The 27,898-nt window shown below is 40.6% G+C and overlaps 2 protein-coding genes across 2 annotated transcripts in view; both read right to left on the reverse strand.

Annotated features, from left to right (window-relative positions):
• LOC116054954 (NACHT, LRR and PYD domains-containing protein 12-like) overlaps nucleotides 1-27,898 on the reverse strand; it is a 752,812-nt gene that overhangs the window by 32,011 nt on the left and 692,903 nt on the right. The window contains exon 3 of the mRNA XM_036001613.1: nucleotides 24,676-24,856. The gene's annotated coding sequence lies outside the window, so the exon portion shown is untranslated. The remainder of the gene's footprint in view (nucleotides 1-24,675; nucleotides 24,857-27,898) is intronic.
• LOC116038066 (NACHT, LRR and PYD domains-containing protein 3-like) overlaps nucleotides 1-27,898 on the reverse strand; it is a 1,733,742-nt gene that overhangs the window by 2,295 nt on the left and 1,703,549 nt on the right. Inside the window, exons 13-18 of the mRNA XM_036001598.1 lie at nucleotides 9,365-11,141; nucleotides 6,803-6,976; nucleotides 6,327-6,500; nucleotides 6,058-6,231; nucleotides 2,564-2,737; nucleotides 1,380-1,426 (exon numbers count right to left, since the gene is read on the reverse strand). Coding sequence (XP_035857491.1) covers nucleotides 1,380-1,426; nucleotides 2,564-2,737; nucleotides 6,058-6,231; nucleotides 6,327-6,500; nucleotides 6,803-6,976; nucleotides 9,365-11,141 — 2,520 coding nt within the window. The remainder of the gene's footprint in view (nucleotides 1-1,379; nucleotides 1,427-2,563; nucleotides 2,738-6,057; nucleotides 6,232-6,326; nucleotides 6,501-6,802; nucleotides 6,977-9,364; nucleotides 11,142-27,898) is intronic.

Genomic DNA, 27,898 nt, shown 5'->3' on the forward strand with positions numbered 1-27,898 from the left:
CATTTCATTTTACTAAGGTTCACCTTTAAAATACTTGACATTTGTTGTTTCTGGGGAAATACCGATATAGCTCATAGTCTGTTAAATAGTTCCACAGTTGAGGCACCACGCTATTGTTTCTTGATTATTTCTTTATGGTTGCTTTTGTCTATAATAATAACATCACTAGTAAAGGGAGATTTAGCCAATTCACCATCAACTGCTAAGTACTCAGGATCCTGTTCAGTAAAACATTGAAATAATAAGTAACCTCATCTTATATCATACTTCCAGTGCCAGTAAGGGGTTAAACTAGTGTAACATGCAGGTGAGTTCTCTTAGACAGTCCCTCCAGGATTTTGCGGCTTTTTTTTTTAGATTGTTGCGGCCCAAAATGCCTGATTTCGTGGGAGATTTTGTAAAAAGTTGCGATAAAAGTTACGATATCTTTTGTATGTTTGTTGCAATGAAGTTGCGGGTGACAGTGAAAGTTGCATAAAAAGTTGCGATTTTTTTTTTTAAATAAAAAGGAAACTTGTTTTGGGGAGAATAAAATTACTCTGGGCTGAGTTTTCGTAGTAACCTTACCAAAAAGGCTCAGGATGCTGCAAATGTTGGTATAATATGAAAATGGCTGGTGGGTTTAAGACAAAAAATAATAATTTATTGAATGAATAAAATCTGAACCTATGTGTCAGTGGCTTGTTGATCTTTACAGTTAATTAATTTCCTATCCTAACCTGGCCTGAGACACACATTCATACGGTTTGATAAAGTAACGTTACTTATTGGACTTTAACTTATCATTGCACTTACAATAACGAGCATAGCTGTCCTCAATTTAGGTCATCGCATCGTCTCATCTCCGGTTTTTCCTGCATCCACCGTGTGTGTTGTTGGTGTGTGTCTGTGTGTGTATGTTTGTGTGCGTCATTTGCAGGGGGAACTCAGCAGCCCCGTACACTGCAGAGAGCCGACAGGATTGAAACAGGAGCAGCTATCAGTGACTGAGTGAAAAAACGTTACAGCGTATATTTATGTTAAAATGTATACAGGTTGGCAGGACGGTCTGAATTGTTTTCCATGGTCTTTCGCTGTATGTTTTATTGGTAAATGTGAGATGTTTGAGTCAGTCACACACGTCTCGTCTTCATCAGAAACAAGGAAATGCTCAACCCGTGGCCGTTCTCACTCCCGCTTGATCATTGGCTCTCAGAGTCACATACTGACGGCACGTGGGACTGCTGGGATTGGTTGAAGTCGTGGGAAACTTCAGGTTATTGGTCAAATTTGCAGAAAAGTTGCGGTGATTGGTCGCACCAAATTCGCGGTGATTGGTTGAATTTGCATGAATTGGCGCGATCGCGACATCGCTTAGAGCAAACTTAAAACACACTCACACTTCCTCAGACCAGGTCTCAGTTTCTGCGGTCCACCATGGTCCACCCTGCAGAAAGAAACAAAGTCATAATCAACATCATACTCCAGGGCTGTGGATAATTTCAAGGTTTAACCATCATAGTGTGAAATGAGATGGAGTGAGACTACGTCGACTCTGCAGCTTGTTCAAGTCAAAGTCAGGGCAATGCTGCTAAAGCTGTCACGGTGTGGTTACACTTAAGCCGCCTACACATGATACGCGATTTGCTCTAGGTTGGTAGGGCACAGAGCAAAGCGCAGAGAGCAAAGCGCAGAGAGCAAAGCGCAGAGAGCAAAGCGCAGCACAGGTAAACGTCATCAAGGGTGGCAAGGAAGCCATTTCCCGTTGCTAGGAAACGACATGCCATTATCTCATTGGTTGCGCCTTCGAAAGGTCAGTGGCAACTAGGTCAAAGTTGAAATAATTTGAACTTTTAGCGCAGCGCAAAGCACTAAATCCGAGCGGTGCACGACGCCAGGGGTAGCACAGGGCATAGTTGGGCGCCACCGCCCTGCCCGTAGGCAATCAATGGAATGGCCGGGGCAGAGCGGTTTTGCCGCCTATCATGTGTAGGCGGCTTTACTCTGAGACATACACAACAGCATTCTCTATGCCCTGGTGACAGACTGACAGGCTGGAGGTTTGGTGGGGTTTTATTTAGTTTGGTGAGTAAAATGGTCTAAATAAATGACATGTAAATATGATAAATAGGTTTAGGTTATTTTTACAACTTAATTAAATTATTTTGTTAGAGAAAAGTAAGCTACCAAAAAAGTGCCATCTAGTAAGCTCAGAAAATAAAGACAGTGGTTTGCGAAGCTTAATTTGACCATCACTACTCACTACTGCGTTAATTCACACACAATTGCAAGGTAATGTAAGTCAATGGAGGCCAAACGGCGTTGATAAACACGTTAAAAAGCAAGTATGCGTCTTGATAACACGACAATAATGGCATACAAATTGGCGTGTCATACGTACGCCACTTCATGAGATCAGACTGTAATGCCAAACGAATCGTTCTGGAACTCTGACCTTGAATAAAAATCTGTTTTTGTGTTATAAGATTGAGAACCCCTGTAATACACCTTCACATAGATCCTCCATTAAACATGAACCAGAGTTTCTCAATTAGTGACAAAAAAGGTGTTCGTCCATCCATACCTGAGAGTGTTCAGTCTCCAGTTTGGATCCTCCAGTAGAGTAGAAAGCAGCTTCACTCCTGTGTCTCCTGGATGATTGTAGCTCAGGTCCAGCTCTCTCAGGTGGAAGGGGTTGGAGCTCAGAGCTGAGGCCAGAGAAGTACAGCCTTCCTCTGAGATCATACAGCCTGAGAGACTACACACACACACACACACACACACACAGTTCTTCATTACCTTGCGTGCTAGAAATGGGCAGAGCTCTACAGTCAAGCTGTACACAAGAACTAATGTTGTGTAGCTACTTGAAATTTTCATTGTGCAGTAGAGATAGAGAGAGAGAGAGAGAGAGAGAGAGAGAGAGAGAGAGAGAGAGAGAGAGATTTTGTGGAGACTGATTTCTCCTCCTCTGCACATTTATTGCAGCAGCTGGATAAGGAAGTAGGTTTACGCTAGTATCGATTTTTCATTGGGAACGCATTAAATCGCTCCATTCTGCTGTTGTTGAAGCTGCCTGTAAAACCCCAGCGTAATTTGTGAGTCACTAATTTTAGGCTCAGAGCTGAATGGTAAATGTAGCATATTTTGCATTGCTTCTAATGCTATTCCTCCATTCTGACTTACTGTGCATTTTGTAGGACTTTTATGTCTCTGTCTATGATGTCAACATGCCTATCCTGGTTTGGTCTGGTTTCCCAATGGGCAGGTAACTGTCACTGTATTTGATGTTGACTTTAATTATGTGAAACATGTTTAATGTTACTGTAGAAGCTACAGCCCGGTGTCAAAGACACTATACTATTTCATATACTGTATTTTTATACAGCAGAAAAGCTGAGGTTTTATTTATTTTATTAGGGCCTGAGCACGAAAATGCAAGGCCTTAACGGTGCCTTGCACTGAAAGTGCGAACAAACCTATTGTTTTTGTAAGGATTGTTATTATCACTCGCATTTTTGAGGGGCTTATCATGCTGGAAAACTCACAAAAAATTGCACACATGTCAGACCTACAGAGGCAAAAACTACAAAGTTCTGTAGTGATTGGACTCAAGCGTTGCCAGGGGGCTCCATAGCGCTCCATTGCCATTTTGAGGGAACATAGGTCTCATCTTGAAGTCCATGGAGCATTTTTTTGAAATTTTTCCACCTGACAGGAAGTCGGCCATCTTGGTTTTTGGTGCAAAATGTTTCATTTTATGAACAGGTGTTTTAGGACTTTAGGATGCACAAAAACTCTCGAGGGTTGTGTAGCCATGTGCAGAATAGTAAATACTTTGATCTGAGTTCACATTTAGGCTTGACAGTGGTATGGATGCTCTATAGCGCCCCCTAATTGGTTTTATCCCTTGGGCAAATTTTTGATGGCCTCAATATATACAAAAACTATTAAAAAATTGGTGCTCACATAAACACCTAGGAGCTTTGTGAGACTGTACAGAGATTTGTCTCATACCTGTAATCAGGCTCCATAGCGCCCCCTAATGCGAGGAAGGCCTTCACTTGCACATAGTTGCTCCAATATTCACCAAATTTAATGCACATATTGCTCTCATCATTGCGGACATATTTCCAATTTACCTTCATTAGCTCCGTCCAACCGGAAGGCGGCTATTTTTTATTTATGCATTTTTCATGTGTTTTCCATTCTTACGAACTCCTCCTAGACGGTGATTCCGATCTTCACGGAATCTTTGCAGTTACTATCTCTGCACCCTCATAACAAAAAGTTATCAAAAGAATATTGATAGTTGAAAAATGGGAAAGTTAGGGGGGACCAACTTCCTGTAGGTGGCTGTTGAAACAGGAAGTTGCGGGCTTGGCCACAGTTATTCTGATGATCATGAAACTTGACGAAGTTTCCATACCAAACTTTGAGTGAATCAGCCATTAGATGGCGCTGTTTCATTTTTGTTTTTATTAATTAGCCACATTGCAATAAATGGGAAACCTATGTTGTCTAACTTCTCCTGGGCCGTGAATCTGATCTGCACAAAAGCTTGAGTATAGACTCGGTGGACCCTCATGACAAATATTTATCAAAAGAATTTTGATCGCTAAAACAATGCGCAAGTTATGGAGAACCAACTTCCTGTAGGTGGCTGTCGAAACATGAACGTTTGTATCTTGGCAACGGCTATTCCGATTGGCATAAGACATAAAAAAAATTGTTCCTAAAGGGCCACTGAGACTCTACGCCAAATTTGGTGTCAATTAACCTTTAGATAGTGCTGTTTAGATTTTTTTAATTACCAAAAACGCTATATGTGAAACCTACTTTTTGTAACTCCTCCTAGAGCGTGACTTCCATCTGCACCAAAATTTGCAGGTAGACTCGGTGGACCCTCATGACAAAAATATATCAAATTAATTTTGATAGTTGAAAAAATGCTCAAATTATAGAGGACCAATTTCCTGTACACGGCAGTCAAAACAGGAGGTGTTGCATATCTCAGCAACCTTTATTCTGAATCAGAGGAATCTCTGCACAGTTGTTTCCCGTGCTGAGGCAGTGAGCAACATTTAAAGTAAATCGCCCGGGCGTCCCACCAGAACCCCCGACGTGCTGGGAGGGGCGAGGGCCCGTTCAACGCTGCTTACAGCTTTAATTTTACATGTTACTGTGAGAGACAAGGTATTGTAAGACATGTATTGTCATACTTTTGTTAAAAAAAAAACAATTTCCACTATACGATCACAGTTAAAACAAGTTTAATAAAGAGCAGAACTCCTGATAACTGCTGTGGGCTTCTATATATCTGTCTCTGATGTGGACATGCCTATCCTGATTCGGTCTGGTTTCCCCATTTGCACATACTGATCCATATACACAACGTAGCGAGACTGTCACAACGGGGACTGTCACATCGGCTTGAGCCTTCCTCAGGTTGTAGCGAAGGTAAGCTGAAAAGAGTAAAGGAAGCTAAAAAAGAGAACAGAAGGGAGTAGCCGAGCTGCCCCCAGACAACTCTGACTGGCTTTTAGTCATTGCAGAGAGTTTTGCGAAATAAAAAAAGGGCAGGACAGCTAGTTGGCCTTCTTGTTGTTGGACTATTAAGTAATATTAGCTGGCTTGCTATGTCTTGTGTGTCTAGATTTTGATTACAAGTAATGTAATCATAACAAATGCACGTGTAGAGGTACTGAAATTTATGACAGCAGTGTAGTAAATACTGTGAAACTGTAGGGACACAAATTGGAAAAATAAATATGATTACACAATGTTACTTTAACTTGCTAACACCAACCTGAGAGTTTCCAGCCTGCAGTGTGGACTCTTCAATCCAGGAGACACCAGCTTCACTCCTGAATCCTGCAGCTCATTGTTACTCAGGTCCAGCTCTCTCAGACTAGAGGACTGGGAGCTGAGAACTGAAGACAGAGCTTCACAGCTTCTCTCTGAAAGGTCACAGCCACTCAGTCTGAAAGGGATTCAATAAAAAGTCAATCCAATAATTAACATAGGAGGAAAATAACTGCTCAGAGGGTGATACTTTTTAATTAACTGAACACCAACCTGAGAGTTTCCAGTCTGCAGTGTGGACTCTTCAATCCAGGAGACACCAGCTCCACTCCTAAATCCTGCAGGATGTTTTTACTCAGGTCCAGCTCTCTCAGACTAGATGACTGGGAGCTGAGAACTGAAGACAGTGCTTCACAGCTTCTCTCTGAAAGGTCACAGCCACTCAGTCTGAAAGGGATTCAATAAAAAGTCAATCCAATAATTAACATAGGACAAAAATAACCACTCAGAGGGTGATACTTTTTAATTCACTAAACACCAACCTGAGAGTTTCCAGTCTGCAGTGTGGACTCTTCAGTCCAGCCGACACCAGCTCCACTCCTAAATCCTGCAGGACGTTGTTACTCAGGTCCATCTCTCTCAGACTAGAGGACTGGGAGCTGAGAACTGAGGGCAGAGCTTCACATCTTCTCTCTGACAATGTACAGCCACTCAACCTAAAAAAGATCCAATAGAAAGGCCATCCAATAATTAATATATGAAGAAAATAACAACTTAGAGGTTCACCATTTTCTTTTAAAGATAATTTTTTGAGCTTTTCCGCCTTAAATTTTTGACAGGACAGCAAGGTGAGAAAGGGGAGAGAGAGGGGCAAGACATGAATGAAATTTGTCACAGGTCGGATTCAAACCCTGGACCTCTGTGTCGATGCATACAGCTCTCAGTATATGTGCACCTGATGTACCACTGAACCAACCCGGCAACAAGGTTCATCATTTTCAAATAGCTGAGCACCAACCTGAGAGTTTCCAGTCTGCAGTGTGGACTCTTCAGTCCAGAGGACAGATGCTTCACTCCTGAATCCTGTAGGTCGTTGTTACTCAGGTCCAGCTCTCTCAGACTAGAGGACTGAGAGCTGAGAACTGAGGACAGAGCTTCACAGCTTCTCTCTGACAGGTTACAGCCACTCAGTCTGAAGAGGAATCAGCAACAAATAAGAACACAGCTACACACAAACAAAAACAAATTCTAACTAGAACTGCAAGCAGTTATGACGGGGCCCAAGCCACCCACGCCAGTTGCCCCCGACGCCCAGGGGAGCGTGCGAAAGCGGAACCCGAAGCTGGGCGGCGGGGAGGCAAACGTCGCGAAATATTGAGAGGCGCGAGCCGCGAGCCGCGACGTCTGCGGTACGTCGCCGTTGCAATCGTAGCGGTCAACAGTTCACCTCCACGCATATGCAGACTACCTTTAAGAATTCTGTACAATAAACAAACTTCTTAACCCCCCTGACCGCAGGAGACAGCAGCGACAAATGAGAGAGTGACCGAGAGGGTGGAGGGGGGAGGCAGGTGTGGTGGGTGAAGGAGCAGGGGAGGTGGTCAAGTTGTTGCAAATGGCGTCATAGGCGCCGATTTATGTTTTCCTCCGTGGGTGCTTCGTGGGAAATTAAGCATCAATGCCACCGACATAACCAATCACGCTATGACGCTCCACTTAGCACCAACTGCAATGTTTAATTGCACGGTATTGGCGCCTATGAATGGTGTTGATTTTGGATTGAAAAAGTGAGAGAAAAGAGTTTTCCACTGTGAAGGTTGTAGAAACTTTGTCAGGTGGCTTAAGAAGTTTGTTTATTGTAAAAAACCAGAGGAGCACGCAAAAGCGAAAACCAAAACGTAACATAGGAGGCAAACATCAGTAAATATTGAGAAGTGTGAGCTGCAAGGTCTGTGGTACATTTCCATTGCAAATATCCCATTAACGTTGAGTAAAAGGGCCAAAACCCGTCTACGTTGATTATAGCGCCCCCTAATGGCCGATCTTCGCCAAATTTGGTAGTGAGCCTCAGAGCCGCATGCCGAACGAGTTGATTGCATGTACTGTGGCAGAGATATTGCAATTGCAAATTCCCCATTCAAATGCATCGAATTATTGGCCAACACAAATAATGGTTGCTTATAGCGCCACCTGAAGGCCGATCTTTGCCAAATTTGGTACATAGCATCATAGTGTGATGTTGAACAACGATCTCAAGCTATGTGCTGATAACTTTTAATTTGGCCGAGATATGATATATGTGTGTGGTAGCTAGCTAGGAAAATTACTTTGGTCGTCAAATGCGCATACTTCAACGTAGCAAAATTCCTTGGGTAACTTTTGGTCATGTCCATCTGCAGATGCTACGTACCAGTTTTCGTGCTGAACCGTCGCACGGCCTAGGATGAGTTCGAAAAAGTTGGTTTTGCGCATTGCACAATATTGCGGAAAAAGTTTTTGGCGGAAATGGGCGTGGCCTATATCATGTAATTCAGCGTGATGCAAGGCAGACGTGAATATAAGAATTTCTAATGTGCGATGTGTAATGTGGGAGTTAAAAGCAAAAAAACATTAGAGCGCCACCTAGTGGTCCACATGTTTAATTTTTGGTAGGTGTGGTCCATGACCCATTGTCTATCTACCCTGTAAATTTAAAGTTGTTCACGTTAGTGTAAGTAGTAAATTTAGACTTGGGTCCAATAGGCCACACCCACTTTGACCCCTCAGTACCCCACTCAAGGGTTGGCCTCAGGATTCAACCTAGATGGTACCCAACAAATTTTGTAAAAATCGGAGGAGCTGGACCCCCTAGTGACTAATTTTCGTTAAATGCGTGAGCAACCTCCAGAGGGTCACGAGAAACATGAATCTAAAGTTTGGCGTGGATAGCATTTATTTTGGCTGAGATATGGCAAAGTTGGTGTTTTCATAGTTAGCTACACAAATTTGTTTGTGCGTAATATGCGCAATTTTTATCCTATCAAAATTATTTTTATTAACTTTTTGTCCGGCCCATCTGGAGATGCTACGTGCAGTTTCGTGCCGATCGGTCGCACGGTCTAGGAGTTCGAAAAAGTAGGTTTTTGATAAATTGCGAATTTTCACGCATAAAAGTTTAGGCGGAAATGGGCGTGGCCTATATCACTTGATTCAGTTGGATCCAGGGAACGCGTGGATGTATGGTTTTTGAAGGTACGGTGTACGGTGTGGGAGTTATAGAGCCAAAACGTGTTTTTTCTGCTATAGTGCCACCTAGTGGTGGAAGTGGGTCAATTTTTGTGCCTGAGGTCCTTGCAGAGATTCAGTCCATTCCTGAAAACGGCAACCCCCCACCATGTACGGTTTAGGCTGTAGTCGGAGTTTTAGGCGGAGAAGAATAATAAAAATAATAATAATAAAAAAATCTTTCGAAAAACAATAGGGTTCTACAGCCCTGCTGTACGAACGGCATAGCTTTGCTATTGCCCGTTCTTACAGACTCAGGCTTGGACCCCTAATTAAAGAAAAACTTCATTTAATCTGGATAGTTATGTGCACGAACAGAGCTTTGTTGGAGGCTTTGACCACTGGCAGCAGCCTCAGAAAAGCCTCCTCTGAAGCAGAATATTTCTTCAGGTCAAACACGTCCAGATCTTTTTCTGATGACAGTAAGATGAAGACCAGAGCTGACCACTGAGCAGGAGACAGTTCATCTGTGGAAAGACTTCCTGAACTCAGAGACTGTTGGATCTCCTCCTCTAGAGAACCGTCATTCAGTTCATTCAGACAGTGGAACAGATTGATGCTTCTCTCTGAAGACAGATTCTCACTGATCTTCGTCTTGATGTACTCAACTGTTTCCGGATAGGTCTGTAAGCTACTTCCTGCGTATGTCATCAGACCTTGTAGGTGTTTCTGATTGGTCTGCAGTGAAAGACCCAGGAGGAAGCGGAGGAACAGGTCCAGGTGTCCATTTGGACTCTGTAAGGCTTTGTGCACAGCACTCTGGTAGAAACATGTTGAAGTTGATTGTTCTCCTGACAGCAGGTTGACTCCAGAGTTGATGAATGTCAGATGGACATGAAGAGCAGCCAGAAACTCCTGAACACTCAGATGAATGAAGCAGAACACCTTGTCCTGGTACAGTCCACTCTCCTCTTTAAAGATCTGTGTGAACACTCCTGAGTACACTGAGGCTTCTCTGATATTGATGCCACACTCTGTCAGGTCTGATTCATAGAAGATCAGGTTGCCTTTCTGCAGCTGCTCAAAAGCCAGTTTTCCCAGTGACTCGATCATCTTCCTGGTCTCTGGAATCCAGTGTTGATCTATCTCAGATTTTCCATGATATTTGATGTTCGTCAGTTTGGACTGAACCACCAGGAAGTGGATGTACATCTCAGTCAGGGTCTTGGGCAGCTCTCCTCCCGCTGTGGATTTCAACACCTTCTCCAGAACTGTAGCAGTGATCCAGCAGAAGACTGGGATGTGGCACATGATGTGGAGGCTTCGTGATGTCTTGATGTGGGAGATGATTCTGCTGGCCTGCTTCTTGTCTCTGTATCTCTTACTGAAGTACTCCTCCTTCTGTGGGTCAGTGAACCCTCTGATCTCTGTCACCATGTCAACACAGTCAGTAGGGATCTGATTGGCTGCAGCAGGTCGTGTGGTTATCCAGAGGCGAGCAGAGGGAAGCAGTTTCCCCCTGATGAGGTTTGTCAGCAGCACATCCACTGAGGTGGACTCTGTAACATCAGTCAGGATCTCAGTGTTGTGGAAGTCCAGAGGAAGTCGACACTCATCCAGACCGTCAAAGATGAACACAACCTGGAACTCTTCAAACCTGCAGATTCCTGCTTCTTTGGTTTCACTGAAGAAGTGATGAACAAGTTCCACCAAGCTGTACGTTTGCTCTTTCAGCATATTCAGCTCTCTGAAAGTGAATGGAAATATGAACTGGATGTCCTGGTTGGCTTTGCCTTCAGCCCAGTCCAGAGTGAACTTCTGTGTTAAGACTGTTTTCCCGATGCCAGCCACTCCCTTAGTCATCACTGTTCTGATTGGTTCATCTCTTCCAGGTGGGATTTTAAAGATGTCTTCTTGTCTGATTGTTGTTTCTGGTCTGTCTGGTTTCCTGGATGCTGTTTCAATCTGTCTGACCTCATGTTCTTCATTGACCTCTGCTGTCGATTCATCTGTGATATAGATTGCTGTGTACATCTTATTCAGAAGGGTTGGGTTTCCTGCTTTAGCAATCCCCTCAAACACACACTGGAACTTCTTCTCCAGGTTGGATTTGAATTTAGGACGGCACACTGCAACACGAGTTTCTAAACAACCTAACAAACAAACAACTAATTAAATTCAGAGAATCTAAGCATTTAAGGCTGTATTAGTGTTAAGAACACTTGAGCTGATGCAAATGTGTGCAGTTTAGTTACAGCATAGTTTGGAAATATACACTTCTCACATTTTTCCTCCATTTCCTCTTTCCCTCATGATAAATCTTTTAAAATCATCTTACTGTTCTGCAGACGGTCAGCCAGCTCCTCCTGCTTCATTCTGCTCAGGAAGTGCAGTGTGATCTTCAGAAATGCCTCTCTGCTGCTCCTCCTCTGCTCCTCATCATCACCGTCCAACACATATTCAGCCTTCCTCTTACTCTCTAAGCATTCTGGGTAATCTGAACTCAGAATCTTTTGGAACTTCTTCAGCTCATTCTTCACAAAGGTGATGATGTTCTCTTCCAGCAGCTAGAACAGAATGATAAACTAAACATTTAATTTAAAGAACACACGTAAATCATTAGTCTAAAAGCCTGCTATCCTTGAATGGTAGTTTAGCATTTCATCTGTGGTTAATATTTAAACCTGTGTTTGTACATGTACACACCATAAATATGGAGTCCAGGTCTGTTTGATGCAGCTGGGCAGACTGACCATCGAGGCCCTCTGAACTCTCCTGTTGAACTCTGGGGAAAACATCAAGTTTACGGACATTCAATTACTCAAATCTGCACACAGCTTACAAAAGGTGTTCCGATATGGTATCAGGTATGTATTCAATCAGAATGTCATCGGCTGCTCATCTATCAGATTTTATTGGACTCATGATCAAACTCAAAACTTTACTGCTTCTTCTTTCTCTGTCAAACAAGTACAAAAATCAATTATAACTTCTGGTTTCAGTTGTTTTTTAGGGAGCTCCCGAAGGGTCACTACGAGATTTTTAAATCTGATATGTAAATCAATGACTGTCCCACCGCTGGTGTGCAGCGATAACCTCAGAATTCACACATGGCTCTCCACTGTGCATCAGTAAATTAGCTGTTAATTAAATTATTAAAAATGATTATTAAATATTAAAAATATCAGTATCTTGCTGGATGTTATGGTCCTGGTATCACTATGCAGCAGATCAAAACCACATTTTGTGGTATTGTCCACCTCGAATATAAAGCTCTTACCTTCCATCAGCAACTTGTTCATCTTTAAAGGTAATAAGACCACCCATAGACCAGTCACTCTTCATGGACACACAGCTGGGTTCAGGTCCAGGTTCAGGTCTTTGCTGCATCCTAATACGAACAAACAAACTGTGAAAAGCAGTTTAAGATGAAAGAAGAATTTTAACAAGATACATTAATCAATTTGTTTTGTTTTATCATTATATCATTGTTAATATACAAGTCTCATTTTGAGAAGTGAGTGTCAGGATGAATATTATAAATGGATCTGTCTCAGAGTAGATCATGTTGTGGACATGTGAACTTCTTAGTGCTGCACTTTGAAGCAGAGTTTTGGACTCACGTCACTTTAACTCGTCATGACACTGTTGACTTTGGACTCCACTTGGCAAAATCAAAAAAATACTTGTTGTTTACTACAGTTTGTCTACTTGTGCCTGTAGGTTTCTCCTAAATTCACCAAAACTTAGCATTATATAATGCCTCACATGTGCAGGGCTCAACGCTAACTTTATAGTTAGTAAGTAGTTAGTAAGTGGTTACCGGCTTGGCAACCAGGCATCAGCTTTTGGTTGCCGAAATTGACAATACGGTTGCCATGTTTTAAACTGCCTATATTTGGAGAAATTAATTTCTTATGTAACTATACCACACATTTTAATAATGAAACAATGAGATAATGGCTTTCAATATAATTTCCCATCCCTCTCAAACAGGGGTGCAAAAGATCACAAAACTCACGGATCCGATCATGGTTTTGAGTTTTTGTTTTGAGTCACGGATCGGATCAATTTTCGGATCAGCACAAAAAAAGGGGGAATTTAAATGATTATTGAAAATGTAATAGTAACTTTTAACAATAATTACTTCTTTCACCAGTAAATTGCTGTTAAAAGACAAAAACAGATGAGAAAAGGGTATTTTACAATAACTTTGAATGCACCACAAGGTTTACCAGTTTTAAGTAAATGCAACATTTAGTCCCGTCTGTGTTGTTTTTCAAACAACAGCAGTGACCATAGAGCTAGTTTGTATCTTTGGTGGTACGTCCCGCTGTTGGAATCCTCTATAATGAAATACAGTCACACTACACCGTTTAGCTGTCAGCATTTTAACCGTGTTTAATCCAGTTACTACTGTAGCTAACGGTAGGCTAATGCTACCTGCTGCCAAGTGTAACGTGTTATTAGTGTTTACTAGCGTGACATGCAGCGATGTTTCTGTTGCCTTTAACGTCTGTTTGGGAGCATCAGAGAGCAGCGCAGACATTTAGGTGGCACAAGAATGAGGCACCAAACTCCGCATTGCTATTCCGTCCGGTAGATACTGGGCACTGTATCTTTACACGGTAAACGCGCGTGTGTGGAAAGCGGTCGCACAACAGCTGAAATGTTGTGTTGCGCATGAATAATAAACTTTACAGAGATAACCAAATAAAATATTGACTTCTTTTGAAATAAGATTTTCCAGATTTTTTTTTTATATGTATATAAAAAAAAACACAAATATTGAACAGGTGGTTGCCAAAGGGGGCAACCTGAGGCCACGAAACGGTTGCCAATTTACTCACCCGTTACTGTCGAGCCCTGATATGTATTAAAAACTTAACATGTCAGAAAACTTGTAATACAAAAAAACAATTGTCTTAATGTAAGTAATCAACTCGGTAAGTGTCATGGTGATATCTGTTAGTTAAACATCTTTACCTTATTCACCTGTAGTGCTAGTCCTAAACTTTGACTTTAACACCAATGTCTTAAGGCATCAGACGTATTAGTCTGACAACTATTTGCTATGTAAAGATATAGTGGAGTAATGGCGTCTTGAGCAGAGAATAAAGAGTAATCTCAGCTTCTCTGTGTGTCTGTATCAGAAGCTGATGGCCGTGATTCAGAGATGGGAGTAAGTCACACATAGGCAAGTCACAAGCAAGTCTCAAGTCTTAGGCTGGCCACAGACTGGATGCGTTGCATGTGTGTGTCAGCTGCGTGGCGGTTTTTATTTCGGCTCCCATGTTAACAGGGTTAGACCTTGCAAACTGCCTGCATGACACAAATGTCTCAGGTGCGGCTTGAGCCGCGCTGAAATGAGTGGCTGCTAGAAATAGAACCAACGGCTATTTTTCATGTGAACCGCAAGCGTGTTTCCAGGCAAAATAGAATATATATATATATATATATATATATATATATTTATATATGTCATTTTGACACAAATACGTATTAATAAATGACAATTTGATGTTTGAAAGTCTCTAGATTTTGACATAAATGCAGATATAAATGTAAAATAAAATAAAACAATTACTATCGATTTTCAAATGTCGCACCTGTCAATACTGTAGCCTATTTTGCCGTCAATACTGCCGATGTTGTCTTTGCTGTAATCAAATCAATATATATTTATGTTTAACATGAAGTATACTACTGCTTGAGTGCAGGGGAAATGGGAAACATACATGTCTACAGACAAGTCAAGTCAAGTCATAGCTTGGGTCAAGCAAGTCACAAGTCAAGTCATACAAAAGTTTCCATTTTTAAACAAGCTAAAGACAGTGGTTATGAACTGCTGGAGTTTTATTTGTATTTTTTCCTACTCAATATTCAAAAGACATTGCGTCCAAGCCACATACATCTGAACAGTTTAAATTTGTAGATAAAGAAACAGCCTAAAACTGATATTAGGCCAACAATAAATCAACATACATAATTGTTCAATATGCCTCAAACATGACATCAAATCATGAAATTCATTCAAACAATTCAAGTATAATGGTTTCTAATCAAATAATATTCTTCAAACATGCCTCACTTTTATGGGACAGAAACACATCCATTAACTTTTCCTTCTCTTAAAGAAAAAAAAACAAACATATTCTTTAAGAGTAGCTGAATGCCACCACCTTTGCGTAATTTGGAGAGATTGACTGAGTGTATTTATTACATGGAATGAATAGTATCTATATGTTAATATTTGTCAGTGTATTTGTGAGTGAATGTGTGCGTGTTTGAGAGAGAGTGAAAAGTTATTAATATTGGTGAGTGAAAGTGTGTATGTGCATGTGCTTGTGTGTGAGAGTGCAGAGTGTGTTGTGTGTGTATGTGTGCCTAGCTTTATTCACATACTTATGTCTGCATGTGTGTGTGTGTGTGTGTGTGTGTGTGTGTGTGTGTGTGTGTGTGAGAGAGAGAGAGAGTGCAGTTTGTGTTGTATGTGTCGCTCTTACCACCACCTTGAACAAAGAGGGGAGGGTGTGCTTTTTCATGGCCCAAAACTGAAGGGAGTTCTGTCCATCACAAACGTCCAAATAGTGGTTCAGCTGAATATGGGGACTAGAACCAGAATCTCTCCCGATTTAAAGTGTCTGATGAAATTCGACGTGGTGGTGGTGGTGGTTGACATCGGAATGTTTTTTACTGCAGACCTTGCAAACTGCCGTTCGTTTCTTCTTTGCCTGGTCAGATGTGTAATCCTTATAGCCAAACTTTATTATTTTCAGATCAGAGGGATCCATGACGTTAAGTTACTAGCCGTAGCCAGTCTTGTTTACTGCAGGTCTGCCGCTGCGTGCTGCGTCATCATATCAACAGGTTCCCGCGACCCGCGCACGCAACAGCACTAAAATCGTAAAGTTAACTCCTCTTCAATATCAGAGGGGAAAAAATATATATTTATTAAACAGAAAGTCAAGTCATTAGAAAGTCATTTGACTCAAGTCTAAGTCAAGTCATTTCAAGTCATTTGACTCAAGTCTAAGTCAAGTCTCAAGTCATGAATATCAAGTCAAAGTCAAGTGAAGTTTTTTTATGAATGTTTATCAAGCAAGTCTCAAGTCCTAAAATTTGCGACTCGAGTCTAACTCGAGTCAAGTCATGTGACTCAAGTCCCCCATGTCTGCCGTGATTAACCTGTTAGTATTTGACAAGTTGGGGAACGGTCTGTGAGAGCTGTGTGGAGGCAATCCCAGACCACTTTTACAATTACAGGCCATTTAACTTTTATTCCAAATGTCCGTTTAAGACAAAAGATTTATTCACTACATAAAGAGGTGTTATCCCTATAAATCAGAACATTAGCTGTTATTATTAATAAAAAAAAAGTACCAGTATGAGGTTATGCTCCTGGTATCACTGGGCATTAAATCAAAATCACATGTTATGGCATCGTCCACCTCAACTACGAAGCTCTGGAAGTCAGATAATAACAAAGTTTACTTTTGAATTCTTACCTTTCATCAGCCGCTTTTCCAACTTTAAAGTCATCATAACAACCCCTAAACCAGTCACTCTTCATGGACAAACAGCTGGGTTCAAGTTCGGGTTCAAGTTCAGGTTCAGGTTCAGGTTTAAACTTAGGTTTAGGTCCAGGAGAGTTTTGATTCTGCTGCTGCATCCTGATACAAACAAAGACAGTGGATGAGTAATGTCTGTGTTCACTCCAAATGGAGCTTTCTCTCCCACAGACAGCACTTTTTCTCAAATGCCTGAAAACAGCTCGACCACATTCCTGTTTGAAATTCCTCAATTTAATTTAATTGATTGAGAAAGCCAGCCCAGTTTTTCATATGTCCTGCCCATAGGTGCTGCCTGAGGAAGCAGAGTCTGCGCAGTGGCTTGATTGAATTTTGGTGGACCAATCAGAGCAGACTGGGCTTTTTAGGAAGGCGGGCCAAGAGCTCAGACATTAGGCTCGTTCAAGATGAGCCAGGTCTGCACAGAATCGATCACCAGCGACATCTTTATTTATGTGAAATAGGCAAATAAAACAACTCTAATTATGAAATGAAATATTAAATTTAATGTATGTGCATGTTATAATTCATTTACAAGACTGTCAAAGAGAGACGGGTATCTCTCTGTCCTGTCAGACGCTGCTCTCCCTCGCCTCTGCCTGCTCCGTGGCCAGTGTGTGTGAGTGACACCCAGTTACGTTACGCCCGCAATCGCTTGTGGAGCTTTATAACTCAGACAAACCACGTTCCAGTTAATCTTATAATGGATATGTGTGTTGTGTTATTTAAACAAACGATAGGGGAAATAAACTCCTCTTGTCCGCGAGTCTCCTGATAGAGCTCCAGCCAGCTCACAGCGGGGTCTGTGAAGGTGGACAGGCTGACCGGCAAGCCAGTGACCCCAGCAGGCACTGGCCAGCTGTTACGTCAGACTGTGGAGCTTCTGAACTCCGACACTGTTGCACCAAATTTGCAATTAGCCATCAATTTTCGTAACACTGCCCATATTTGAGCTCTACATAGTTGATTTCTCGCCTAAAAAAGTCTCAGAAGTGAATTTTGTGATGAAATAGCAGACGAACAATGCAAAATGATTCCAGTTGTTGGCCACGACGGAAATCCGTGGTTGTTGTGATTGTTGCGGCGCTTTGCATTGTGGGATACAGTAACTACATGCTACATTTTGGCCAAATCAGTACGCACTGCTAGTATAGTATGCGATTTCGAAAACCGCCTTGGTCTCAACGGTCTCCACTACTGCCAGAAAATGCTTAGTTATGTTGTAACCTTGGTTCTCTGAGTGAAGAGACTCTCTCTCCACCATACATATGGAATAAGTAACAGTGTAACTGTTAATTATACAGGAGAGAAGCCAATAATTTTAGTTTGTGGCAAAACCTTTTAGTGCTCGTTTTGCATTTTGTGACTTTCATCTTATTTCTTCATTTAAGTTTTCTGTAAAATAGTGTTAAAATCTTTCTCGTCTCGATCTCGTGAACCCAATCTATGGGCTGAAATATGTGCCACCAGAAACTGAATTTGAATCATTTATATTTGAATTTGAATTGCTAAACTTGAATCATTGCATTGAAAAACTGAATCTGAATAGTATAATTTGAAATTGAATTTAGTCGTTTGGCACTGAAGTCCAATAAAATTTGATCCTCACTGAAAATTCAACTCTATATATCTTCACATTCAGTTCTCACAATTCAATTTCAAGTTACTGTGACAGACATTCGGGGAGTTGAAGGATGAAGGTAGAGCAATCGAGCGCAGATCGATAAATAGAGTTCAGTGGCGCAGATACACAGAACTCCTCTTCGGCCAATCAGCACCTACGTCTAACTGAAATAAACTCACCATAAATCGTCAAAATCTCATGCGATTTTCTAGTTTTTTTGGTTCGTTCCAAAGGTGACACATATATTTATGATCCAGTCTAGAGAAAATTTAAGCTTTTGATATTAATATAATCTACTTCATGACCACGGAACTCTCCGCCTCCTGCCGTACTAGGAAACCTGAATATTGATTGGTTATCTGAGAATTGCCCTCTGAAGAATCGGCTCTTGTCTATCTATTGCTAATACCTGCGGACTATCTCAATTAATATCTCAACCAACAGGAATCACTGTTTATCATACTGGGGTCAAATCTTCAACATGCATTGATCATATTTATACTAACGCTCCAGATATGTGAATAAAAATATTCATGGATTACTTTTTGATAATTGCTAACATTTCAAAAAATGTACTGTTAAACCTAAAAGTGCACCGTGGATAGATGATTCATTAAAGAATCTAATGGTTTTGAGAGATGATGCCAAGAATGTTGCTGTCTTCTCCAGTGCACATGATGATTTAAAAGATTACCGCAAATTAAAATTAAATCAAATCTGCAAAAAAAAGAGAACTTATTATCAACAGAGAATTTATGAAAGTAGTCAAGACAGTAAAAAAATATGGAAAGTTCTGAATGAAATCATGGGTAAAAAAAACAGCTCAGACTTCTTTTGTGGAACTAGATGGTGTATTTAACTAAGCCTCTTCATATTGCGAATTATTTTAATGATTATTTTATTGACAAGACCTCCATGCTCAGAGAAAACATGGACACTACTGTTAAACACATCTCAGAAGAGCTTATAACAAATGGCTTTATGGCACAGTAAAAACTGTGCTTTTGAATTTCATGAGATTAATGTTGATAATGTAGAGAGATTGTTGAACTCTCTGGAAGATGATAAGCCTGCAGGTATTGACCATCTAGACTAGAGGTCGACCGATTCATCGGTTTTGCCGATTAATCGGCACCGATAGTTGATTGGTGGAACTATCGTTATCGGCAAAAATCCATACCGATGGTTGCGTCCGTTGCTGGAGCAGCTGAGAAGCACGCGCTGCCATTCATTACACAGTACGCAAGAGCTGAGAAGGGTCTGCTGGCATCATGCATTACAATAGCGGCCTCTAGAGGCGAAATAAAAACTATCACTGATGCCTGGTGTTGTTTATTTTCGACACGTGTTACTGCGCGCTGCACGGAGAGCACATGCTGTGCGGAGAAGGCTGACATCAGATGCACGTTTAAAGCATCGACAGCAAAAAGGTATGTATACAGTTCATATTAATTTGTTGAATAGATGCTGCATTAGTAGAGAAAGAACAGCACAACAGTATATTTGTTTGCTTTCGAGGCTGAGATGACGCTAAACATTAGTAGTAGGCTAACTTACCTCAAGCGGTTAAAACACTGACAAAAATAAACGCAAGTCCGACCCAAATCAGGCCTAAAGGCTCGTCCACGATCCCAAACGGCACCTCTGATTCATATTTAGATCATTTAATAACAGTTAAACGTAGAGACTTACTGATGGCTGCAGCTAAAAGCTAACGAGTTAGCCGTTATGGGGGTGTCTTTGGTGTCTTTCTAGCCTCTACAGGTGATTTTCTATCCAACCTGGAACTTGTGCCTTTTTTCGGGGTTGTTGAGCATTAAATCCAAACTGTTACATCCAAGATTTATCCACTTGATGTCCATAATTCATCACGTTTTCGGTCATTTCTGCCGCTAACTCCGTGCTACCCATAGACAGTAGGTGCTACCGACAAGGGGATCTCCCATGATGCCTTTGTTTATGTTTTCAACCAATGGGAAGGCAGGTCCGTCACACATTACGCCTTATATGGGCATCCAAGCGAGAACAAATATATATATAGTATAAAGTGGGAAAGATAGATCCCTCCAGGTCAGAGATCGTCTGTTACCGTTCTAAACCGTTCTACAGAGAAGAATGGCGTCACTGTTTTGAGATTGTTTGTCATTTATATGAAATATAATGCTCATGTTTATTTTTGCACTGGATGACTCCAAATATGTAGGAGAACTGTTTTAGACAACACACATGCTTGTGTAGCATTGCTGTGGGTGTAATATCAATAAATATGACATTATTATTTTGATTATTGGCAAAAGCGTCTGGACTTTTTTTGAAACAATGTATGTATTTTGTCAACTGTATAAGTTATAAATACTATCGGTCGATTAATCGGTTATCGGCAAATACGGCCCAACCTAGCTATCGGTATCGGTAAAATCCACTATCGGTCGACCTCTAATCTAGACTGTAAATTGTTGAAAATATCTGCTTCATACATTTCCAAATGTCTGTCATATTTTTAATAGAAGCTTGATCACTGGTGTTTGTCCAACATTATGGAAAGAAGGAAAGATTTCTCCTATTCCTAAAGACAAAAACAAACTTTTAGTAAAAATTGTGTCTGTGCAAATTTAAGACTATCTTTCTAGTAATGGTTTAACCTCTGTGTTCCAACATGCATATAAAGCTGGTCACTCTACTGGCACCGCTATGTTACAAATGTCTGAAAGCTGGCTTGCATCAATTTACAGGTTGATGCTTATAGGCACAGTTATGCTAGATTTCAGTGCTGCGTTTGACGTGATTGATCATGATCTCTTAATTGGTAAACTTATGTGTTATGGTTTTAAACACTCAGCTATTCTGTGGTTAAGAAGTTACCTGTCTGGGAGTTTACAGAGAGTATATTACAATGGCACTTTTTCAAACAGCAAGTCGTTAGACTGTGGTGTTCCACAGGGGAGTTGCCTCTTCTTTTTACAATTTTTACCAATGATCTGCCACTTGCAATTGGGCAAGCAAGTTTGACAATGCTGATGATTCTACCCTAGATTATGCAGCATCCACATGCTCTGAGCTTAATCAGGTTCTATCTAGCGAGCTCAACATCGTACTTAATTGGATAAAAACCAACAAACTTTTGCTTAATGCATCAAAAACAGTCTGCATGATATTTGGCTCTAAACATAAATTAGCACATGGGCCTGAACGGAATCTTGAAGTTGCAGGTCAATCCATAAATTAAGTAAATAAATTTAAGCTTCTAGGACTACGGCTTGATAGTGCATTGTCGTGGTCCGATTACATTAACTATATGGTTTCTAAGATGGGCAGAGCAGTTGCCACCACACGGAAATGCTCACCATTTCTACCCCCTTTTCTGCTAAGGCAAATTGTTTGCACCTTAGTTCTCTGCCACTTGGATTACTGCTCAGTAATCTGGTCATTTGATTCAAAAACCTATGGAGTGATATTCCTATCTTTATTCAAGAGCGCATTATTTCAATTTGAGAGCATTTCTCACTAATATTACGTTCAGATGTTGTAATAATTTACCTCAAAACCTTGCTCTCACACTCAAATAGTGACCGCTCGCGCTTGGATTTGCTGTGCTTGTGCTCAAACTTTGTGCTTGGACTCAGATATTTCTCCTTGGCAAGGAGAATCAGCGCCAAGCGCGCAGAATTAGCCTGAGTGCAAGGAGAAATATCTGAGTCCAAGCACAAAGTTTGAGCACAAGCACAGCAAATCCAAGCGCGAGCAGTGACTATTTGAGTGTGAGAGCAAGGTTTTGAGGGAAATTATTACAACATCTGAACGTAATATTAGTGAGAAATGCTCTCAAATTGAACCTTTACCAAAATCCAATGACCTGAAAAAAACTTTTATTTACAGAGTTCTTTGTGGAATAATACCCCAAGTAACATTCGTTTAATCACAGGAAAGATACATTTTAAAAAGAAAGTCTTACCTTACCTTATCTTACCTTCACTTAAATTAGTTATCAAGAGGTTTTTTTGTTGTTCTTGTTTGTTATTCTTATTTGTGTGGTTAAAATATTTGATTTTCTTCCTTGTATATGTGAGCTACCTTAATGTAAAACATATCATATACTGTTATATATCATTTTGTTTACAAGATATTTTTCTTCTGTCTTTTTGTTATTTAGTTCAGTAAGCAGATATTGTTGTATTTATTTTCGTTTCTTTATTTCTTTTCTTCATTGTATATGTCATGAAATGTTTTAATATTGTCTGATTAAATGTTGTTTTGGACCCCTGGAAGACTAGCTGGTCGTCTAGGCGTCAGCTAATGGGGATCCTTATAATAAATACAAAATACAAATCTCACCTCTGAGCTTTGGTCTGGCTGTCATGGTCCCCACACAGAGTGGGCTTTTTAGAGGGAGGGGCTCCCTCCTCTCTGTCCTCACACTGACTCATAGCAGAGTCCTCACCTGCTGGGAGACATGCATTCTGTCACTACAACAAGCTTTTCATCACAGGACACATTAGTCTCTTATTCTTCTCTAACATGTCACAAATAGTGTAGAAAACAGTGAGTCAGCTCTTTCCATCAGACACACTGAGCAGGTCCATCGAAGGACTCGGAGTCTCTGGGACAGTTGACACATGGACTGTGTAAACAGCTTTCAGTCAAACCAAGTCTGTCTCAGTGTTGGAAGATGGCTGTGTTTTAGTTACAGTAAATGTATCACCAAGCTGTCCGACCAGTTCTGACACTCCTTGCATTTTTCACTGATGACAGAAACGCCCTCTCTTACACACTCAAACACATCTACCTGCCCTTCCCGGCACTCACATAGTCTTTGACTGCACAGATCTGATGTTAGTGCAACTTAGCTCAACTCCACGGCAACCTAGGTGCTGCATTATCAATTTTATACCTTATGCCTGCAACGTATAGCCTGACAAGCCAGACCCACATCAAGATGTTGGGTCTGGGAACTCACCATTGGCAGGGGTCAATCCGAGGGGCGGGATAAACGGTTGTCTTTCAAATTCCCTCTGCACTCATAGCCAACCAGAGCAACGCTAGTTGATAGATTAAACTTTTGCCGTATCCGGTCGGCAAAACTCTGAACACATCTCCGTTTTTAAGAATGACTTCAGTGCTTAACTCCAAGTCTTCCAGAGTCGCGGCCAAAGCCAATTCGAAAAAATGCTGTTCGCCAGCAGCAGAAGCCATCGTCTTTGTTTTCAAGTAGCAGGGAATTCACGCGGAACCGTCGCAACTCTGCCATTCTTATGTTAAGCCCGACCACCAACTCTATACACGATGTGATTGGCATCACCAGAATTTGGTTTTTCCAGGTCGCAAGCCAACAGAGAGTTGCTAGACTGACCCTGGCTGCAAATTACATTTGCTGCCGCTAGGGTGCGTCTAGATTTCTAGGCTATGCAACGTAGAGCTGGGCAATATATCAATATTATATTGATATTGTGATATGAGTCTAGATATCGTCTTAGATTTTGGATATCGTAATATCGTAATATGACATAAGTGTTGTCTTTTACTGGTTATATAGCCTGCATTACAGTAAAGTGATGTCATTTTCTAAACTTACCAGACTGTTGTAACAGTCTTTACCCACTTAGTCATTATATCCACATTACTGATGATTATTTATCAAAAATCTCATTGTGTTAATATTTTGTGAAAGCAAGAATAGTCAACACTACAATATCATTGCAGTATCGATATTGAGGTATTTGGTTAAAAATATCGTGATATTTGATTTTCTCTATATCACCCAGCCCTAATGCAACGTATGCTTAAGTTTCAAAGAATCTCAACTCTCATGGCTTCCCTCGCCATCTTGAACTCTTGTGTGGTGTAGCAACCCACGTAGTTACGTTGCCATCTTCCTCATTCTCACTATCTCACGCACAACCCTGCATGTTCTCACACACACACACACACACACACACACACACACAGACACACACGCAACATTTTACTGCACTCAGTAATTTTACTTTGATACTTTAAGTACATTTAGCTGATAATACTTTTTCTCCTTTTACCAAAGTAACAATTTCAAAGCCAAACTTTAACTTGTACAAACAAAGTCATTTTACAGTGTGTATTGATACTTTTACTGCAGTACAGAATGATCTTATGGTAATTCTGTAATGCAGTAAAAGTACAAACAACTCACTGTCAAAGTACAACTGGGTTTAGGATCAAATGTACCACGGCCAAGTTGATCAAAGCTGTACTACCAGTTTTGACCCTCCCTGTTTTTCACTGATGTGAACTCAGAGAACATTCTGCTGTTGTTTTGACCTGAGAACTACCAACAGTAATACATGCTAATCATTCTCCAACCACTCTCCTTTAACTCAGATAGACACTCATTTGAATCATAGTCTATCTATAAAAATCTGAAGAACAACCCAGAAAGAAACATTTCTTCTGTCCAGTCAAACAGATTGAAAGTGATTCTGTTCATCAAACATTTTCAGATTCCTCTGGTCAGATTCTCACCTGCTGAAGTCTCTTCAGGTCACTTTACAGACACTTTCCTCCTTCATGTGTCGAGGAAACACTGGGAGAGAAGAAGCTGCTCATTGTCCCTCGTCAGTCCTGGTGTCAATGTGCATTTGATCTGAAGACGCCGTCACAGTTCATAACTTCAGAGTCAGAGAGACGTCAGAACCAGTCCAACCTGTTCACAAACCCAGTCAGTGTCAGAGAAGTCCCACATCAGATGATGAAGTTCTACTATCTGTCCACTAGATGGAGCTAACTGACCATCTAATGAGCTAAAGATCAGGAACTGGTACAGCAGCAGGTATCTCTCCAAGTGGCCTCTGTGTCACATATTACTTTCATACCTGAAGTACATTTAGCTGTTAATATTTTTACTACCTTAATACTTTATTTACACTGCTTGTTTTTGTCCGACATTTACCTTTAAATGTACCTCTCCCTCACTCTTGGGTGAGAAGAAAATCTCCAAATTAAAACAATAAAAGCATCTTTCTCCTGACTGCAGCTCGCAGATCAACACAGCAAAAGCAGCGGTGTTAAAAATACATTTAAATATCTACTAACATTTGTCGATGGGTCTCTAGAGCACAGGCGGTGTCCGACCTGTGTGACCTCATGTTGCAGTGGATTGTGGGATACGCTTCATGCTGGAAGCTGCACTTTATATTCTAGCTGGAAGGAAAAAAAAGGGGGATGCGTGGGATTGCCCCTTTTCTGGTCTACATGTCCGTGCCTCTGCTGAATTATTTTTATGCCTGGTGGGGACAAAATGTACCCCCCCCCTCAAAGTGATTAATGATGCTTCACCAATAGACCATATATTATATACCTAAAATAGAAGTATTTTAACTCTTCTGGCCGGCTGCGTTGCACGCGTAACGTAAGCGGAGCTGATGTTCCAACACTACGCTTCCACCATAATCATCAAACTGGAGACAGCGGGCAGAGAGCAGCGTAGTGGTGCATATGCTCCACAGAGATCTGCTCTACAAGGTAGAGGTAACTTTCAGATCCATATGTAATGTTTGTGCAGGTTAGTTCCTCCAGCAAATGTGAATGCGGAAACTTGTTTCTCAGCAGGCGTTTTTCTCAATTTACAGCGTTAAAATGCATTTGGTTTAATCTAGCGAGTCAGCTTCCAGTAATATTACAGTTAGCTCCAAACAGTGGCCTAGGTTTTAACAGACACTCTGCTCCAACTCCTCTTTAACACAACTAAAGACATTTAATGATACAGCCAACACTGTCAGCTGCTCACATTGTTCACCTTCCTCTAAAATATGACAAACACTAAAGCAGAACCAGAGAAGCCAACACGGTAGAAATGTAGTGGAGCTTCATTATTTCGGAGAGTTTCCCTCTGATATTCTGTCCAATCAACAAGCGACTGCTTCCACCACATGACGTGTGTTTACAGTGTTTGCTGCGTTTGATAAAGTGCAGTGTGACGCAAACCGAACCAAATGAAAAATGCAATTATTAATAAATAATAATTAATTACAACTTCAGCCCCGAATCTCACCGAGCCCACCGAACTATAGAGGAGACACTAACGGAGCACACTGTTGCTCAGCAATGAGCGCAGATCGATAGAGTTCAGTGTTGCAGATATTTCATAAAATGTTAGTATTATTCATATTTTAAAGACATTCATATTATTAGAACAGTTTCCACTTTTGCAAATTTTTTGCTCAACTTCACCTTCTTCTTCACATTGAAGCCTGCAATTCAGTGTAGTGACAGCTTTTCAGAAAACCTTTAAATATTCCACTTTAGTATCATACATGTTTGGTGTTATTTAACATGTTAATGAAATTTAAACTAATTAATACTATTCTAACTTTTCCAACTATTCTTACTGCGTCCCCTTCTTTCACATTAAAGCCAGCAATCTAGTTAAACTTTAGCAATTCAACTTTTCAGCATTCACAAGCATTTTCTGCAAGAAATGCATTTTCCAGTTACTTTTTAGATTAGATTTTCCTTTCCTGTCCAATGAAAACCATGTATCTCCAGATGTGTGTTGATGTTGAATGTTTGTGATAAACTGAAGTATGATGTCATGAGTGTCATAAAAAAGAATAAACCTGTAAAATAAGAATAAACTAAATGTCAAAGTTCAATTCAATTCAGTTTATTTAAGAAGAGGACAGATCAAATTATTAAAACAAATGATTATACATGGGTTAAAAATCCCAGAATTAGCCAAATGCTCGCAAACTTTCCCCCCGAATACAACCAGCTGTTCTCATGTGTCTAATCCACTGAAGAAGCCTGTGGGATAGCATAGATATATAAATATACGTAGATACCACATTGGCTGCTGCTGTTTATTGGAGCGATATGTTGACATGGCGACCATTTCCTAACGAACATTGTGCTCCTCCTAATGCATGTGTGTCTATGGAGGCAGAAGGTCTATCCACAATTAAAATCATAATTTCTCCCTGAATTTCCAACTGATTTTCAAGCGGTTTACTACAAATGCCAGACATGTATTTATAATACAGGATAATTGATTAAATTTAAAATGCAGGTATTCTTACCAAACTTTTTCAAAATATTTTGAAGCTAGTGACAGTCTGCTGATTTAAGCCTTGATACAATTTAAACAGGTGAGTTATATAAACAGTTGTTATGAAGTGTGAAATTAGCTTCATAGACCAAAACCGTTATTTTGTACCAGGCTGTAAACATTTATATATTTCTGATGTAACGTTTGGATTTTTTCACATGGGGGTCTATGGGGAATGATGTGAGGAACTGTTCAGTGACACACATAACAAACATCGTTTTCAGCATCTTACTGAGATATTAATAATCACTCAAATAAAACATACATGACCTGACACAAGCTAGCATTAGCGCAATTCAGTATCAGGACAGTCACTTAACTTACTGTTAGCTTAAAAGAAGGATTAATGTTACCTTTTGTGATATTAAATTCAACAAACTTTAGTAATAGTATAATATTGTAAAACACATTTTTCATCCGTGAAATGTTATTCCATGTTGCTTAGTTTAGCATTCCTTTCACATGAACATCCAAAAGCAGTACAACAATCTTTTTCTGAGTCTTTAAGATCAGTTGTCTGTCCCAAGATGGCGGCGGCACAGACGCAGTTTAGACACATTAACTGTTCAAGTCATTTTTTAAGCAGCAGCAGCAGCAGCCATGTTCTGATTAAAGCTTTTGTCGTCTTAAGTGACAATAAAC

The sequence above is a fragment of the Sander lucioperca genome, chromosome 5 (genome assembly GCF_008315115.2).
Source record: "Sander lucioperca isolate FBNREF2018 chromosome 5, SLUC_FBN_1.2, whole genome shotgun sequence".
NCBI lineage: Eukaryota > Metazoa > Chordata > Actinopteri > Perciformes > Percidae > Sander > Sander lucioperca.